The sequence below is a fragment of the Oculina patagonica genome, chromosome 2 (genome assembly GCF_052425735.1).
Source record: "Oculina patagonica isolate OP01 chromosome 2, crgOcupat, whole genome shotgun sequence".
Classification (NCBI taxonomy): Eukaryota; Metazoa; Cnidaria; class Anthozoa; order Scleractinia; family Oculinidae; genus Oculina; species Oculina patagonica.
The window spans coordinates 23,925,140-23,943,214 of NC_135759.1; the positions used below are offsets into that span (position 1 = coordinate 23,925,140).

General features: G+C 39.5%; 2 protein-coding genes across 2 annotated transcripts; one reads left to right on the forward strand and one right to left on the reverse strand.

Moving 5' to 3' along the window:
- Positions 1-741: 741 nt before the first annotated feature.
- Positions 742-9,318, reverse strand: LOC144643657 (MICOS complex subunit MIC60-like). The gene is made up of 9 exons (XM_078502975.1): positions 9,181-9,318; positions 8,967-9,043; positions 8,208-8,499; positions 7,072-7,441; positions 6,349-6,629; positions 4,221-4,510; positions 2,803-3,007; positions 2,273-2,394; positions 742-1,593 (listed from the first exon to the last, which is right to left on the reverse strand). Exons 1-9 carry the CDS (start codon positions 9,253-9,255, stop codon positions 888-890), a joined length of 2,418 nt encoding a protein of 805 aa, XP_078359101.1. The 5' UTR covers positions 9,256-9,318; the 3' UTR covers positions 742-887.
- Positions 9,319-9,339: 21 nt separating this feature from the next.
- Positions 9,340-17,982, forward strand: LOC144643659 (uracil-DNA glycosylase-like). The gene is made up of 9 exons (XM_078502978.1): positions 9,340-9,766; positions 9,897-9,948; positions 11,172-11,215; positions 11,511-11,565; positions 12,054-12,096; positions 12,336-12,424; positions 12,797-12,861; positions 13,511-13,624; positions 17,110-17,982. The coding sequence occupies exons 1-9, from the start codon at positions 9,461-9,463 to the stop codon at positions 17,263-17,265; spliced, it is 924 nt and encodes a 307-aa protein (XP_078359104.1). The 5' UTR covers positions 9,340-9,460; the 3' UTR covers positions 17,266-17,982.
- Positions 17,983-18,075: the final 93 nt, after the last annotated feature.

Consider the following 18,075-nt stretch of genomic DNA (forward strand, 5'->3'; position numbering starts at 1 on the left):
CCAGCCCCCACTTTGTTACTAACCAAGGACCCACCACAACCCCACCAACCCTTTCTCCTTTATTTTTTCGGCAGGTTCATTTTCATCAAGACATCAAGGACACCGTTCTGTTTTGGCGGTGTGAAAATCTGAGGAGCGCTTTTCATTTATACACTCGTCCCGTTCTACTTTGTTTGTGAAAAAATTGTGGTTCCACTTGGCAAAAAATCCAATAAGTGGTGGTAGCAAACTTGGTTTAAACACATGAGAAAACCTTACTGGCAAAGTTGGTTTATATCATTACAAGAACTATACTGTCTTTCAGGAACCAATCATTATCTGTTGGTTAGAGCAGTTTTCAATTGAGTGTCGTAAAACCAAAACCAAAGTAATTACTCTGGCCAATCACAAAGGACACAGACAATCCAGTGAACCAATCAAAACTCGAAGCAAATACATGTAGCTGGCACGAAACGCGGGAAAACGTGCGCGAGCGAGTCACAATTGGTTTTGGTTTTACTCCTGATTGGCTGAGAAAGTGGCGCGAGATTTTTAAGCCAATCACTAAGCGTAGTAATGCAAAACCAAAGCAAACGCAATTTACATTCGACACTCAAGTGAAAACCGCTCTAAGTGGTGGTCGCAAACTTGGTTTAAACACATGAGAAAACCTTACTGGCAAAGTTGGTTTATATCATTACAAGAACTATACTGTCACTATCCAATCATTATCTGTTGGTTAGTAATGAAATCCATGTCGTAACTCGCAAAATGTGAACTTTAATTTTGTTCTTCACTTTTTTTGATGAGAAAATCATTAACTATGCATATTAATAGACGGCCGCTTGTCTAAGCTGCCCCTTTAAAAGCCTTTTGGTAAACAAATATCTATACCCTCCAAGACATAACTAATCAGCGCCCACTGTACCCAAAACAGCGGCATAAGCAGTCAACAAGTTGGCAGCCTGCCTCGTTTCCAATAGCAACCGAGCTTCAAGCAGCCAATCATGAGCTAAATTTCTAGGCTCCCCGCGAAGCTGATTCACCAACCGCGTTGCTAGCTCCAGATCTCCACGGCGCACGTAATACTCTGCGCGCGCCAGAAGATCAAAAGTGTCTACATTGTCTAGATCTACGAGTTCTCCTTCCTTTTTAGGATCAAACGAATCGAAGATTAGAAAAGATTGAAAATACGACAGTAGATGAGTCCAAGGAGAAGCTCCGTTCTCTCCTATCATGGCTACTCGACGACACCATCTCCGGACCTTGTAAAAGCGACGGGTTACATGCTCCTCGTTCAACACTCCCCTTGTTACTGCCTCTAAAGGTAAAGAGTTGAGGACCTGGGAAACCAGTGGATCTTCTGCCGCTGCGTCGTGAATGGCCGTCAGCTGAGGCAGCAGTGGCCTTGGTTGGTCAACACCTTTGTCGATAGCTGTACTCAGCGACTGGCATGCTGCCCACAGCTTTTGAGACTGCTTGTTTTGTTTTTCGATGTCTGCTCGACCTTCTATCACTGCCTCGACGCCTCGTAATTGAGCAAGGGCACCAGCTAGTTGCGTCTCAAAGGCGCTTTTTTCATCGTTCAACTTCTGTCGTAAGTCTTCTTTGTGCCTGGAAAGAAGTACATCATAATTATTATGTTAGAAATTCTAAACATCAATCTATGTTAATTACCCTGCTACTCATCCAGGCGCCTGGATTGTGGGGGAAAGAGGAAGAGGATATCTGAAACGTGAAACTACTTAATTTACTGCTTAAAAATCTCTGCAAAGTTTTTTTTTTTTTCGCTGCAAAGATGTCTTTACCAAAGGTAGTTTCCCGAGATAATGTGCAAAAAGAAAAACAAGAAAGAGAAAAAGAAAACAAGAAAAATTCGATAATGATGGGAATTTGATTAAATCCCGGGCCAGTCAAATATGCATTTCCGCGCAAATACCTAAATGAGCATGAGATAAGGGACTTCCATGTAATTTGAACCCCAGGGATGGGTCGCAAGGTGGGTGAAGAGCTACCTTTTCTTATTGGAAGAATTCCCCGAGTTCGCGGTGTAAGTAAACGACGTTGCTAGGTTATGCGATTGACGTTATAACATCCGCCGATGCGTTTGTGCAATGTTATGGTTGGCTAAACGAATCGGAATCTCTTCGTACAATTTAACGAAGACTGTATTTTCACGTCCACCAGCCTGTCTGCATCGAAAATCGAATTGTATTCAGTCAATCAAGAAGAGCCTAGACTACATTACAGCTGTGAGTTGTGACACAAGAGCGTCTCGTGACGATCCACTAACCTGCTCTCTATTTCTGTTGCTTGTACACGGAGCACTTCAGCCAAGTGATCACTGTACGCTGCTGCTTGGCGACGCAGCTGTTGACGGAGGCTCGCCTCGTGTTCTACTGCAAGCTCTGCCTCCTAAGAACAAAAGACGTGTAACCTTTGTAAGCATGACTTTGTGTCAAAAAACGTCTTTGGCAACCTATTTCATTGCGATTTATAGCGTTAGAGTAGAGTAGAGCAATTTTTGCGCAAAGTAAAATACAGTCGAAGCTCCGCTAATGAACACCTCCCATAAGCGAACACTTTGTCCTGCCACATACAAACACTACTGACAATTTAACCTCTTATAATGCTTGTAATTAAACAGCTACTGACCGCTGCGGTTTTTGAGTACAGGTACATGTGCATGTTGTAATGTAAAATAAAAGTTTGACGATGGAAAGGGAGAGGAAACCCATACAGTTCTTCACCCAGCCCACTGATTTAACAGCTTCAGTGGCAAGAGATTAGTAAAAAATAAATTCACAGTCAGCCCTTTCTTACCTTCTTCTTGAGGGAAGTCTCAAACTCGGACGCCATTCTTTCACCTTCTTGTTTTAGTTTAAGATCAGTTAACTTGGCATCTTCTTCACGCTGGATTTTAAGGGAGTTCTCTAGCCTCTTCTGCTCTTCAGTCTGGTAGCTAGCCAACTCCTGAGTCAGTTGATCAAGTCTCTTACGCGCATACGCCAAAAGGACCGACTCTGATCTGATAATGAGATCAATTAGTAATTAGAAAACATCAGTACATTGATTTGTATACATTGCCAAAAAACTATAATCTGGGTGATACTGCTTTAATCAGCGCTCAACTAATAGTATTCGAACAATTGAAGTCTCGAGTACCTTCAGCACAGAGGCAGAATTGATTGACATCCAGCAAAGTTACTGACTGGTAACTGCTCATATGATTAATGCCCGTTGGTCAAACCAGCAGCACGCATTAAAGACAATTTAACATTTCGTGAATTGAATTGAAAAGAAAAAAAAACAAAGATACCAGTGGCACATAAGGTGATTCAACCCTATAAGAAATTATCTTTCAGTGACGTTTTAAACTCACTCATGAATGAGATGAATTATTTCATTAATTGACATATTGTAAACTTAAAGCAGTCAAGCAGACGGCTAACATGTCAAGGGTAAAGTACTTTTTCAAAAGTTGAGAGTATTATGACAACTTTGCCGTTTATGCGCATCCTTACTGCGCACGTAATTCATCTTGCAACGTCACGCCAAGTCATGCATGAGCGCGTGCGCTGAGAAAACTCTCCAAACACATATAGAGTGAGTAGCCGTTGCATTAAATTCGCTTGCAGTTTGCTCTCTTAAATGGTCGGTGACCCCCATTTTTTTTCTGGATAAAAAACCTTTTGAGATTGACAAAAAACGAGCAAAATTCGAATGTTGGAAGTTTATTATTTTTATCATTTTCTCTTCCGCATGCGATCGAATCGGTCCATTTTTCAGCATTTTGCTGTTTTGAACGTTTACAAATCCAATTGTTAAAGACAAGGTTTGCTCTAAGGGACTTAAAAAGTGAAATATATTTGTTCAATAGACCCACTCATGACAAATAAATTGGGACAAAGGAAGTTGGCCTGCACCAATTCATTTAAAATATTTTGTTGCCAGGAGCCGCAGAGGTCATATCGAGTGACAAAATCAAATTTATCCAAATAAGCGCGTTCTGATATCATATCTCAAAAACGAATTCAGTGACCCAAATTTGTTTACATTTCTGACATAAGTAACTTGTAAACTAGCAGTGGTGAAAGTTAAAGAAAAATTGCAATGTTGGAAGATTTTCGCGTGAACGTCCTTAAAATCAAGGTGCATGTAATGTAACACAATGTCACTGTGTTTACAGTCATGAGGAAAATGCAAAATTATGTCACCAAAGAGTAATCTTAATCCCTTACCTAACATCTTTCTCTTCACCACCCTCCAAAGCTTCTCCTTTCAGGGCACCTGGTATAATACCCAGCAGCTCCTTCTTAAGTGCCTCTTTGCTCTCTTGCAAGTCTTTCTGATGCTCCTCCAGTACTGCTGCCTCTGCTTTGGACTGCTGCATGTCTAATGCTGCCTTCTGCACTCTGTAACTAACACGAGCTGCTTCCTCTGTTGCCGTGGTAACTGCCTGCTTAGCTCCAGCTGCTTCAGCTTCTTTGATGATGGAATGCACCTTTTCAACTTCCTCATTAACTTTCACCTGGTAGACACAAATGAAACACCTGCCAATCAACACATGAAGGAAAACAAGATACCGTAAATTTCCTTAAGTAATCACCCTGGTTACTTTTGGATCAGAGCTAACTAGCCTAATGGCTAGCGACAGCTTTGATTTTACTAGCCAACACTAATTTTCTACTAGACAAATTTTTTAGCAAACTTTTGATTCAGCAGAGGCACATCGCCATCTTCACCTCGTATTTGACAATTTCTTTAAGAGTATCAATAAAGTGCATCAATATCAAACCAGACTGGCAAGTAAGATTTCATACTATCTGCCAAAAGCAAGGACTAATTACGGAAAATTTAACATTCGTTTTTTCGGTGCTAAAGTTTGGAATTCCATTGATGGCTCACTTAAAACTAAGAGTCGTGCTTGTTAAAAAAATCTCTTTAAAGAATTGATTATCTCCAACTACTAACTGGTTACATTGATGAACTTTATTTTTCTTTTCTGTGTGTACATACACTTTTCTTTTTTTGTTATCTGTCTGTGTGTGTGTGTGTGAATGGAAATCGTGTCCCGTTTTTTTTATACTCTGTAACTTTATTGCAATATTTTTTTCCGCTTGGCCCAGCCACTTAGCTCTCTAAGTGGCGGTGCTCTTTTTTTTTATTGTTAATTTTTCCTCTTGCATGTATTTATTTATTGTAAAACTCTTCTGGGCACGAAATAAAGATTGTTGTTGTTGTTGTTGTTGTTGTTGTTTCACTAGCTCTCTTATCATTATCTTTATCAGATAGAGTATTCTCCTTGTTTTCCTGGCCTCTTTTGCTCCCACGTGCAGCAAAAATACCAGCAGCAAAATTTCACTATAGCCATTTTGGCTAGAGAAAGCCCAAAACCTACCAGCCAATACTGCATTTCTACTAGCCTGTTGCTAGTTGGCTACCTTAAGTCTTGAGCCCTGCTGGATTTAGCAACCATTGCCAATCAACACTATTAGGGGATTGAACTTTTGGGGGTTGCTACTTTTCGGTAGGTTTAGGTTAGCATCAATGTTTTTTTCCATTCTATGTACCACTTGGGACAACAAATTATGGTAAATTTAATCTACGAAAATTGTAATAGTTGACAGGAACAAATGAGTTAAAAATCATTCTTTTTGGGTTATTTTATCTCACCGTTTTAGTATACCTTATTATAGGAAATTAACGCGTCATGAAATTAACGCGAATTTCAAAAATTCGTGTTAATTTAAGTCGCGTTAATGTTTGTTAACGTTAATTTCCGCACCGTTAATTAAGTGGAGTGTTAATTTCCATGACCTTAATTTCCATTATTTTGGCCCCAATTTCTTGTTGCAGTCCAGACGTTCTTGACTCAAAGGAAAAATCTTTTTTTTTTTATCAGGGTGGACATCTGCCGCTATACTGAGACTGCGAAGAACGCTCGAAGTGGGAAAAGTACCATGGACATATTTTGTGTTTAAGATTATACGCCAACAAGTGTTGAAATAAACTTGTTCGTGTTGTGTACAACGCGTTAATTTCCTTCATTTTGAAATGTTACCCCCTCTTTCGCGTTAATTTCCTTCATTTTGAAATGTTACCCCCTCTTTCGAGTTAATTTCCTTTATTGGGAAGTAATTTTTCCTTCAATTTGCGTTAATTTAAGTCGCGTTAATTTCCAATACCTTAATTAACACAAGCGTTAATTTCCTATAATAAGGTATACTTAAACATTTGACTGAGTAAATATCCACCACTAGCCACCTTCACTTCGCTAAATAGTTGTTAAATAACTGCACTTTAAGAAGTGGTTAAAAAAACTTCTTTAAGGGAACACAATATTATCATGATTTGTAAATCACATACCTGTGCAGCTTTGGCAGCAGTTACACTGTCAGTGGCTGCCTTTTGAGAATTTAGTACCACATCACTGAGATCTTTCAGACTTCCACCCTGTTGTGTTTGAGCTAGTGCAGACCTCAGCTGTTCAACGTGTGCTTTTATGGCTCCTGCTGCTTTCTGCTGTGCCTCGACGGCTTCTTGACCAATGACCTTTAATTTATCCATGGCATCGTGAACCATAAGTTCCATGGCAGTCTGATCTACTATGGCTTCAACTTCTTTTTCAGTAAGACTTGTATCCACATCTACATTGTGTACATGGAGCAATGGTTAACTGAAAATTCTAGGTACATGTTTAAGGTACATAGAAAGTTGACTTCAACACATGAATATGACCCCTTTGTGTAAGGATCTCCCATCAAAACGTCAATTAACATTTCCAACTTGAAATATACATTTATGTTAAATTTACAGGGGCAAGGGCTCAGAAAAAAAACTTGAATTCCAGCTTGTCCTTCAGACAAGCAACTTTCAAAAATTACCATTTAAGTGTGAAAATTGACACCTCGTATTTGTTTGGGAAATACTAAACTACATGCATGTGTAGATCACCTGTGCACAATTTCTTGTGCAGGTAATAATTATCATATTGGGAGTAAGAACAGCAATACCAGTAAAATTACATACAGTATTGTGTTACATTTACAGTCGAACCTCTTCAATACAAACACCAAAGGAGTGCCTTACCTCTTTTTTCCTTCTCAGATACTTTCTCAGAACTCTCTGGCACTTTAGATGGCATTACAGTCTCAGCCTCCTTCTCAACAGAGGCAGCAATAGCAAGGTCCACAGAGGACACACCCACGTGATCGAGGGTTGACACAGCTGCCGTAGGGGACTTGACTTTTCCACCTGGAACCTTTGGCTGTTTGACAGTCGGAGCCTCAGGTTTGGTCTCAGTATGCTGGACACCTTGCTGCACCTCTTTCTCAACTGATGTGGCAATGGCAAGATCCACAGCAGAAATGGCTGTTTGATCAATTGACGACACTGATGCCACTGAAGTTTGACTCTCAGTTATGGGCTTAACTGCCTTTCTTAATGGAAAATCTGCATCCTAGCACCAAGAAAAAAAACTTACAAGGCTTACTTTTATGATGTGTCAACCTACGGCCTTGAAAGAAATGGCTCTGTTAAAACATAAAAAGAAAAAGGTTTAAAAATGTGTATATCTCCGTATAATTTATAGTACCTAGGATATCCCTAAACTATAGCTTATTATGCAGCTCTCAGTGTCATGGTAAATATAGTCATGTTGTATCTCACATACGTATCAGGAAAAAAAAGATTCAAAAGTTATTGGGGTGGTCGATCAAGTCACCAATAGGGTGGGAGGAACAATTTTATGTTTTTAAAATGCAGATCTTTCCGAGGCAATTTTGGTAACAAAAATTCAAATTAAATAAACAAAAATTGACCAAGTTAAGACATAACAGTATGTGTTACCTGGAAAGATAAATGTACACAAAAATGTTCAAATGTACCAACAGAATGCACAAATAAATGTGGCGCATATATGACTTGATTTAAGTCGTCACGTTAGTTGTTTTTTTTTTTGTTTCAGAAAGCTCCATTTTCTTCATTGACAGAGGATGTGGCTGTATTTTGAAACTATGCATGCACTTAAAACATGTAGTTGCCACTTTAACACATTCATGTTTGGGTTAACGACTTTTCATACTAAACCATGCTTTAGAGGTTAAAAGTGCTTTTAAATCTACTACTAGAAAATCCCAGCAACGATTAATATTTTAAGCCTTTCTATTCTCGGTATACCAGAATATACTAACTTGTTTAGTTAACAACAAATTTAGATATCTTACCTTTTGTGTACTCTTAGGCGCTGACAGACCAAGATTCAAAGGATCACCAGCAGGTGGGAGAGGTTTAGTGCCTCCTTGAGCACTGGTTGGTTTATTATCAGCTGGCTTGTTCCTGTTGCCTAGGTAGCGATCCAATGTACCAAGAAGAGGTTCAACACCTGGAAGATTCTTGTGCACAAAACTGCGGAATTCTGTGTTGTAGGAATATGCCAAAGCCGCAGCTATCACACTTCCAGCGCAAACTGCAGTCACTCCTCCGACTATTTTCCCAGTTGAAGAGCCTTTGGCTGACCTTATACAAAGAAATTATCAGATTATAGGTGATTATACAATACATACAATTATCCTGGACAAAAGAGTACCTCCCAAGGTGGGGGGGGGGGGGGGGAATTGGAAATGAGGGAACATGACATCGTTTATTTCAAGGGAACATGGGATTATTGGTTTATTTTGAGGGAAAAAAGGATTATTATTATTAACAGTGGCTTGGCAAGGAAGAAATAAATTATTTAATTAATGGAGAACAAGGAAAAAAATGCAAAACAATTTTTAAAACATGAAGGTAACATGTACCTCCCCTCCCCCGCCCAGGAGACCCCCACTAAATATGCCCATCCCCTAGGGTCAACCCCTCCCAACTATAGTGCCCAGGGGCGGGAATGGGCAATGATACATCAACCAATAAGAACTCAGAAACTGCAGCAACCTAAGATATATTTACTTTTTAATGATTTTTTTTAATTATTTTATTGAACTTACTTGGAAGGATCTGTCGTTGTTGACTTACATCTTCTCAACTCTGAACGAAAGGATATACTTGTTGAAGATATTCGGCCCTTAAAGAATAAGCAATAAGCTTAAGCTTTACAGCAGAACGTGCTGCAATATTTCTCCAACACTAAAGCAGGATTCCAATAAAATTTGAGCTTCCTTCTTTCTCTAAATGATCAGAAAAATTATGCTAAATACAAACCTGTGCAGAGGCCGGTCTAGATATCGTTGAAAACGTCTGAAATAATGACCCTCTTGCACTTTTTATTCGGAACATGTTAGAAACCCTCACCGATAAATCCAATATGGCGGATTTCTTTTCTTCTCTCTATTCCAGGCTTCTCTCGCAACTACATTTTGATTGGTTGAATGCATTGTTGACAATGGCGGGAAAATACCAGGCTTTCTTGTTGTTTTCCTGTGTTTTCCTACGATTTGATCGGTGCTTCGATTTTGTAGTTTGTGACCGGTACGGATGAAAAATGCAAAATCAGAAGAAAATTTCCAGCTTTTTCAACACTTTGGGCACCAAAAGAACTGCAGATGATGCTGGTGTAAGCAATGATTCGCCGCAAAACAAGTCCTCAAAGACAGATGAAAATTCGCCAGGTGCAAACTCGAGCTCCAAGCGACCCGTGTCGAATCTTTCACCAGAGCAAAAAGCACGCATGGAAGCTAATCGTCAAGAAGCACAAAAGAAGCTACTTGCCAGAAAAAGTCCTCAGTTCTTCGGAACTTCATGGCAAAAAGCCTTAGCGGCAGAATTCACCAAGGAATATTTCGTGAAGGTACGTACGGACGAGGCACAAGTCAAGTTTAATATTTATTATAATGTTTAAGTGTAAATATATATTTTTAAGCATGTGTAAACTTACTGAAAAGCGATTGAGCTCATTGACTGATTGTTTCTTTTATCAGCTTAGCAGTTTTGTTAAGGAAGAAAGGTCCCGCAAGACGGTTTATCCTCCAGGTAAGAAACAATCCATCCCCCCCTCCCCCCTGGGGGGACAAAAGCGACAATGTCGTATAATGCACCTATCAATGGTTTGCCCCAGGATTGGGGGGCGGGCAACCCCAGGGGAATTTGACTTTTTTTGGAATCCAGAGTCGAATTCCCCACCCCTGGGCACCTAGCGAATGTCAAATTTCACATATCTCCTCTTAAATTTCTAACCCAGCAGTCCATTTTAGATGTCAAAATCCCTTCCCTGGGAGAGCTTCACGATGTCAAATTCCCGTGGGTTGACCGCGCCCCCCCCCCCCATCCTGGGGCAAACCATTGATAGGTGCATAAAAACACAATAATCTTTAATTACTGTTCGATACACTCTTCGAATCATAGGATATGCTGTAGTGATTCACACCAAAAGTCTTTAAAAACAAAAAACATGATAAAGGGGGTACCTCTTGCTAGTGTGAGGAGGTGTTGAGGGGAGGGGGACACATTAAGGGTTTTCCCGTAAATTTTCTGGGGTAGCTGACCTCCCCGTAAAACATATCATTTTCTCAGGTTTCCCATCATAATTCTAAAGGGACAGTCCATGAACTTAATGGCGCTCCTGAAAATATCTAATTACTGTAAATATGCCATACACATTCTATTTATCAATAAGCCTAAAAATGCAAGGTGTCTATCAGTTGATATCTACTATCAAACTTCTTGGCTATAATGTACCTATAACCATATGCTCACTCTGAGGGCCTCCTTCAGATCAGTACAAATGTAGCACTACAAGTTCCTTAGCCAGTCAAGTTGCAAATCGACCACTGTGATCTGCTAATTTTATTAGCAGCGATTATTATTTTAATCCAACATCAGATAATTAACAATTATCCTGCAAAATCGCATTGTTTTATTATTCAACAAATTGTCAACGAAACACATTTTACAGATAGAAAACTGTAATTATGCAGCGCTTTACAAGATTTCAGGCGAATCTTCGCAACCTACGTATATCGCAGGATATCTGTTATGTACGGATGACAGGTAACGTTGACATTTTGACCATATAAGGGCAGCGCGTGCATGTGTTGAGTAATAAGCACTCAAAGGTAAGAAGTCTTGCCCAAGGACACAACACGTTGACCATGGCAGGACCCAAACCCGGTTTAGTCAATCTAGAGTCCAGCACGCTAACCATTTAAACCACCACATCTCAAACTCAATATCATTTATGATTTCTATCAATGCAGAAAAGGATGTGTTCAGCTGGACTCTCCAGTGTGACATAAATGAGGTAGGTGACCCTATATCATGCACGCCTTAACATTTAAGGCAAAATGTATGGTATATTTGGTTTGAAGCCCATCTGCAAAAATTGAGTAAGCCTTTTGTTAAATTGATCTTCAATTAACTTGCTGCAATCAGAATAATGGACAAAGAAATTGTCTGGAAATTGATTCAAATTTTCCCATCTAATACTATACAAAAAATATGCATGGAGACAAGTAATGATATGATGAAGTAAGAAGAATATGAATGTGTAATCACTGGCTTTATCTGACATGTCAAGTATTTTCTTAAATTTACAGATTAAAGTTGTAATAATTGGGCAAGACCCCTACCATGGACCAAGGCAGGCACATGGTGTGTTAATGTGACTAGTTGAATTGCCATGATTATAACTCTACTGTTTTGTTGGTAATTTTATGATTTTTACTACTGACAAACTTGTTTTGTGCTTTGTGTCATTATGGAGAGTTCTATTATACTGCATGGTATCCTTGTTTGCACCTGAATTTTTCTGACACAACATCACTTCCAAATAAGATCCAAAACATTTTTGAAAATCAAAATTATTTCTGATAATAACCTCCCCTCCCTCTCTTTCTCCTTATTGTATCTTTGGTTTAAAATTCTTAAAACCAATTTTTTTTTTCATTGTCTATTAAACCACAACAGGAAAATTGTCAGAATTCTACTGCTTTATCATCTTATGTCTTTTCTTTTGTTTTCTTTTCTTTTGTTTTCTTTTGTTTTCTTTTCTTTTCTTTTCTTTTCTTTTCTTTCTTTCTTTCTTTTGTACATACGTACTCACTCACTCGCTCACTTACTTACTTACTTTTTTCAATCAGGACTTTGTTTTAGTGTACCTCCTGGCGTTGGCATACCACCAAGGTGAGTGAAAAGAAAACTGTTATTATTTATGAAAAACATGTTACAGATCATGCATTACCACAGAAAGTTAGTACATATATAGATAATATAGGTCTGCAATGCATACAGGATGTCTACTAATGGTATATTAACAGGCATGTGTTACAGAATAGTCTATTGATTACTCACCATTAAGAAGCAGTGAAAGAATCTAACAAGCTCTTATTCTTAGTTTTTCTTCTTATTATTTTACTCGGTAGTTTGGTGAATATCTACAAGGAACTAACAAATGATATTGAAGGTTTTCAAGCACCAAAACATGGATATCTTATGGGCTGGGCAAAACAAGGTGAGTTTAAAATATATGACTTCTACTTTCACTAAAAGGTAAACTAAGAGAAAAGTCCCGAAGTTATTAACTCTGCTTTCAGGGGTTACCAGAGGTTGACAGTTAAAGTGGATCCCAAATTTAATAGTCTGCCTATAAAGGATTACAGTTGAACCCCGGTAACTCGAACTCTGAAGGGAAATGAAAAACAGTTCGAGTTAGCGGGGTTTTCAAGTTAACTGAGTAACAATGACTGAAAAGTGGGTCCAAGGGAAATAGAAGTTTGAGTTACCGGGTTCTACTGTACTAATAAGGGAGTGTTTCACATTGCAATTAATACAGTCATTTTATTATAAACATTGTTGATATGTTTTCTACTTTTATTATCTGCAGGTGTACTGCTGTTAAATGCTTGCCTGACAGTTGTGGCTTCACAAGCAAATTCACACAAAGATAAGGTACGTGATGACAACAAATTAAACTATCATGATAAAATATCTACAATCATGCAGCAACAAAAGAAGTTGAGACAGCTGATTGTCTGATACTCCTAGCCTCCCAATTCAACAGTGCTGTGCACAATATGCTGTGGTCTGCACAGTCTGTGTTCTACTTAGTCTTAGAGATTAAAAGAAAACATATTGTCTGGGGGTACAGGGGAAAAATTGTCCAAGACACTCAAAAACAGGGCAGGATCATTGAAACCCAATGCATGCAGAGGGTTTTGTAGCTGTAGTCCTCAACAAATAATGTGGACTTATGATACTTGGTACTATATAGCCTAGAATCATAGCCAGGCAATGAGTGCAAAGGGTTTGCAGCTGTAGCTGTAGGCTGGCCTTTGCTCACATTGCAGACCCATGACACTCAATAACATCCACATGCACAACTTAAATAAGACTCAGATTTGTTCTGCTGCTTTGCATTGTGGCCTCTTTTAGTTCCAAGTGTTGTCACCCAACTACCAGTACTTTTAATATATAAAACACATCATTTGTGAACAAATGCATAGAACTCTAGCAGAACATCTGAAATACAGCAGATTTATAAAGGAAGTGAACCTTGATAAATAGGCTAAATAATAAGTTTTCTTGTTTGCTTTTTTAGGGATGGGAAAAATTTACTGATGCTGTTATAAGATGGATTAATTCCAATCTCAGTGGTGTGGTTTTCTTGCTTTGGGGAGCATATGCTCAGAAGAAAGGAAGCTTCATTGACAAGGTATACTGTCAGAGTGCTCAACTACTGATTGATGGTTTATTACAAGCAGTAATCTTTCGAGATAGGTGTAGCTAATCACCTGAGCTACTTACCATCCAATAATACCGTACCTTCTATTGCTGCAGAGATCTCGATCATATTTTGTCAATTTTGAACAACTCTGATTGGTCAGTTGACCTTTTGCATAAGGCTTGTAAACATGGTAATGGCATCATGCATATTTATTTTATAAAAAGAACTAGAAAATGGCTCCTTTGTGTTGTTATTGTCAGATGCAAACACCCGAGTAAATTTGGGAGAATTTGAAAGTACTCACCCCTGGTATATGTAAATTCAAATTCTTATCTCCCAAGCATCATAGGCGGACATCATAGGCCTGCAATGTGTGCAGAGAGAGATAATTTTATATATCACCATAGGCCTGCAATGTACGCAAAGAGCTAGGTAGTTATCTAGCCTTGTAGGCCTGCAATGTGTGCAGAGAGCAAGGCAGCTAGCCTCGTAAGCCTGCAATGTGTGCAGAGAGCTGGACAGTTATCTAGCCTCGTAAGCCTGCAATGTGTGCAGAGAGCTGGACAGTTATCTAGCCTCGTAAGCCTGCAATGTGTGCAGAGAGCTGGACAGTTATCTAGCATCATAGGCCTGCAATGTATGCAAAGAGCTAGGCAGTGATCTAGCCTTGTAGGCCTGCAATGTGTGCAGAGAGCAAGGCAGCTAGCCTCATAAGCCTGCAATGTGTGCAGAGAGCTGGACAGTTATCTAGCCTCGTAGGCCTGCAATGTATGCAAAGAGCTAGGCAGTGATCTAGCCTTGTAGGCCTGCAATGTGTGCAGAGAGCAAGGCAGCTAGCCTCGTAAGCCTGCAATGTGTGCAGAGAGCTAGACAGTTATCTAGCATCATAGGCCTGCAATGTATGCAAAGAGCTAGTCAGTTATTAAGCTTTGTAGGCCTGCAATGTGTGCAGAGAGCAAGGCAGCTAGCCTCGTAAGCCTGCAATGTGTGCAGAGAGCTAGACAGTTATCTAGCATCATAGGCCTGCAATGTATGCAAAGAGCTAGTCAGTTATTAAGCTTTGTAGGCCTGCAATGTGTGCAAAGATCTAGTCAATTTTGGCATCATAAGCCTGCTATGTGTGCAAAGATCTAGACAGTTTTATCATTCCAGGAAAGACGAGATTGGTTAAGCATTCGTTATTCATTTGGTTGAGCATTGGTTATTCATTTGATTGAGATTTTCTAAGAATTGTCTCCGGCATGCGCTATTGACTCGCCTGCCACATTCCTGACAGGCAATCATGTGGTACAAATTGGATTTGACCAGATCTTGTCTTCTAGCTCGCCCACCCGCAAGATCTGGGAACGAGATTAAGAGCTGGACAGTTATCAAGGCTTGTAGGCCTGCAACATGTGTAGAGAGCTGGACAGTTCTGGCATCATAGGCCTGCAGCATGTGTAGAGAGCTGGACAGTTCTGGTATCATAGGCCTGCAATGTGTGCAAAGATTTGACAGTTATCTAGCATCATAAGCCTGCAATGTGTGCAAAGTTTTAGACAGTTATCTAGCATCATAGGCCTGCAACGTGTGCAGAGAGTTGGACAGTAATCTAGCCTTATAGGCTTGCAATGTGTGCAAAGATTAGACAGTTATCTAGCATCGTAAGCCTGCAATGTGTGCTTAACAGAGAAGTGGCCCACGAGGCGCTAGCCGAGTGGGTCACTGATGTTCATACCACATTTTGACGTCTTCTGTGATCTATAACTGAACAGACGCACGGCAAAATGGAATCTATTTGTTTTATATAATAACACAAGACTTCGGCACACTTCAGTTTGAGCAATGCCGCCGTAAAGATGAGCTAAGTTGTTTTGATTTCACTATTGAGTTTTCGTTAACACGAAGCACTGTTATAATCCGATTAATTAAATAAACAGAAAAATGGTCAATTGAAAGTCAATGAAAAAACTTACCTTTATTCCGATTTGGAAAGTTGTTCAAATCTGTAAACATAACCGAAGCGTTCAACCGCAATTCGTTTGTTTCCCGTGGCGTTGTCCAATTGCACAACATCGGTCAAACTTTCATACGGATTTTGGATAATTTCTCGAATAATTCACTGTCTTCTTCAAGCTTGTTTCGCCCAGTTAAATGCTTCGAAAGGTGAACGATGCTTGGCGTATTGTTTCTCACTGGACATTTGTAATTAATATAAGCTGACCGAAGCTGAACTTTCTTGCTTTGTTGTGGCCTCGCAAGTTTGAAAAACTTTGCCGACAACTCTGATTTGGACTATGAACTCTGATCACGCGCGCCGGTCACACCACCGTGTGACGTCATCCATGTGTCTGTTCTCTAATAGATCATAAGTAAGAACCAATCAAAATGCGCGTAGAATTCAGGTTATTATATAAAAAGTTTTAGACAGTTATCTAGCACCATAGGCTTGCAATGTATGCATTCTAGACAGTGATCTAGCATCATAGGCCTGCAATGGGTGCAAAGATTTAGACAGTTATCTAGCATCATTGGCAAGCAATGTGTGCAGAGAGCTGGAAAGTTATCTAACATCACAGGCTTGCAATATATGCAAAGGGCCGAACAGTTATCTACCAACATAGGCCTGCAATGTGTGCAAAGATCTAGACAGTTCTGGCATCAAAGGCCTGCAGAGTATTCAAAGATCTAGACAGTTCTGGCATCATAGGCCTGCAATATGTGCAAAGAACTAGACAGTTATCTAGCATTATAGGCCTGTAAATGCATACAGAGGAAAGGAGAAGCCACGAGCCAAGCGGCCCACACTGCCGGAGCTTATCCCGTAGCATTTTCCGTAGCATTAAGCGGCTAGGAATATTTCTATTCCCCCCTGAATGGGATGCTAGTCCATTGCAGGGTTCCCCCCCCCAGCATTATGTCGCCGGTACCCATTTATACACCTGGGTGGAGAGAGGCACTATGAGAGTAAAGTGTCTTGCCCAAGAACACAACACAATGACTCCGGCCGGGGCTCAAACTCAGACCGCTCGATCTGGAGTCCGGCGCACTAACCATTAGGCCACCACGCCTCCCATTAAAATGCATACAGAGAGCTGGATAATAATCTGCATTTAGCATCATGTGCCGGGCCACAATGTGTGCACAGAGCTAGGTAGTCATCCAGCATCATAAGCCTGCAGTGCATGTAGAAAGCTAAATAAATATATTGATCCAACTTATTTGTTAGCCTAACAGGTGCCATTTTTACACAGGCCAAGCACTTTGGAGGGCATATTTTTCATGTTGACACAAACAGTTTGAATGCATTTCAGTGCCTAGTTTCCTTCACGATCACTGTTTGCGTCATCGCACAATCCTGCCCTATTTGTGTTTGTGTGATGATTCAAATATAGACAGCTGCATAGAAGACTAGTCCAGTAATGTGTTTGCTTAACGAGTCTTGCAATTAGTGTGCATTACTTTTAAATGATTTTTTTTGTGATTTTCTGTAGAAAAAGCACTGTGTCCTAAAGGCTGTCCATCCTTCACCTTTGTCTGCCCACCGTGGTTTCCTGGGCTGCAAACACTTTTCTCAAGCCAATGAATATTTAAAGAAAGCTGGAAAGAAACCCATTGATTGGTGCAATCTTCCTGGAGATGAAAATTAAATTCGGGTGAATTGTAATTGAAATGTTTTGTCAGCATTTCATGTACATTACTGTAGTTAATTTTGTTCTTGTTGAAATTGTTGTCAGTAGCAGCATCAAAAGTAGCAGTGAGACTGCTTTGTCAGTACTTTTATTTCTGTTCCAACTGTTTGTCAGGAAGTTTTGCTCATCTATGCTCTTCTCGACAGTTATTTAGATGAATAAATTATATTTAGAGAAATACATCAGAACTTGGTGAATATTTTTAGTTTAAAGTTGTTGTAAAGAGGAGCAAATTTGTTGTCATATTATTAATCTCAGCTTGTAAAGATCATCTTTTCAAAGTATTTTAGCCCTCAGCTTAAAAACTCAAGTTTCTGTATGATCTTGCAACTTTATTTTAGCCCATGTATGGTGCTTAATGTAATTTAAGACAAATAAAATATAATAGATGTATTAATAAAAATAGTCAAAACTAAATGTAATGAGTCATTTATTGACTGCACTCGTGCATTGTAGTGATAAAATGTAGCCACCAATGATTTACAATGATGTAGTCATTGATAAAGTTTTGCCATATTTATAGGCATGTGTGGTGAAATTCACCTGCTGCCTTGCTGGAGCTGGCATGCACATTTTATATTTTACATACCAGTACTTTATTACCGGTACCGATTTCATGTCAGGGTTGTCACATGTAACTAAGGAAATGGTTAGGAAAAAATAAAATTCTTGAAGGTCAGGGAAAAGTCAGGTAATTTCATCAGGGAAAATCGAAATTTTGAAGAAAAGTCAGGGAAAATTGAACCTAATTACAACGCCTGACTGATT

Coding starts and splice junctions, on each gene's coding strand:
- LOC144643657 (XM_078502975.1), bottom strand. CDS start 9,255: ATGTTCCGAATAAAAAGTGCAAGAGGGTCATTATTTCAGACGTTTTCA. Junction 3,008..4,220: donor GGTGAAGAGAAAGATGTTAG/GTAAGGGATTAA, acceptor TCTCATTATCAG/ATCAGAGTCGGTCCTTTTGG. Junction 1,594..2,272: donor GCAACAGAAATAGAGAGCAG/GTTAGTGGATCG, acceptor ACTTCTTTCCAG/GCACAAAGAAGACTTACGAC.
- LOC144643659 (XM_078502978.1), top strand. CDS start 9,461: ATGCAAAATCAGAAGAAAATTTCCAGCTTTTTCAACACTTTGGGCACC. Junction 9,767..9,896: donor CCAAGGAATATTTCGTGAAG/GTACGTACGGAC, acceptor TTCTTTTATCAG/CTTAGCAGTTTTGTTAAGGA. Junction 13,625..17,109: donor AAGGAAGCTTCATTGACAAG/GTATACTGTCAG, acceptor GATTTTCTGTAG/AAAAAGCACTGTGTCCTAAA.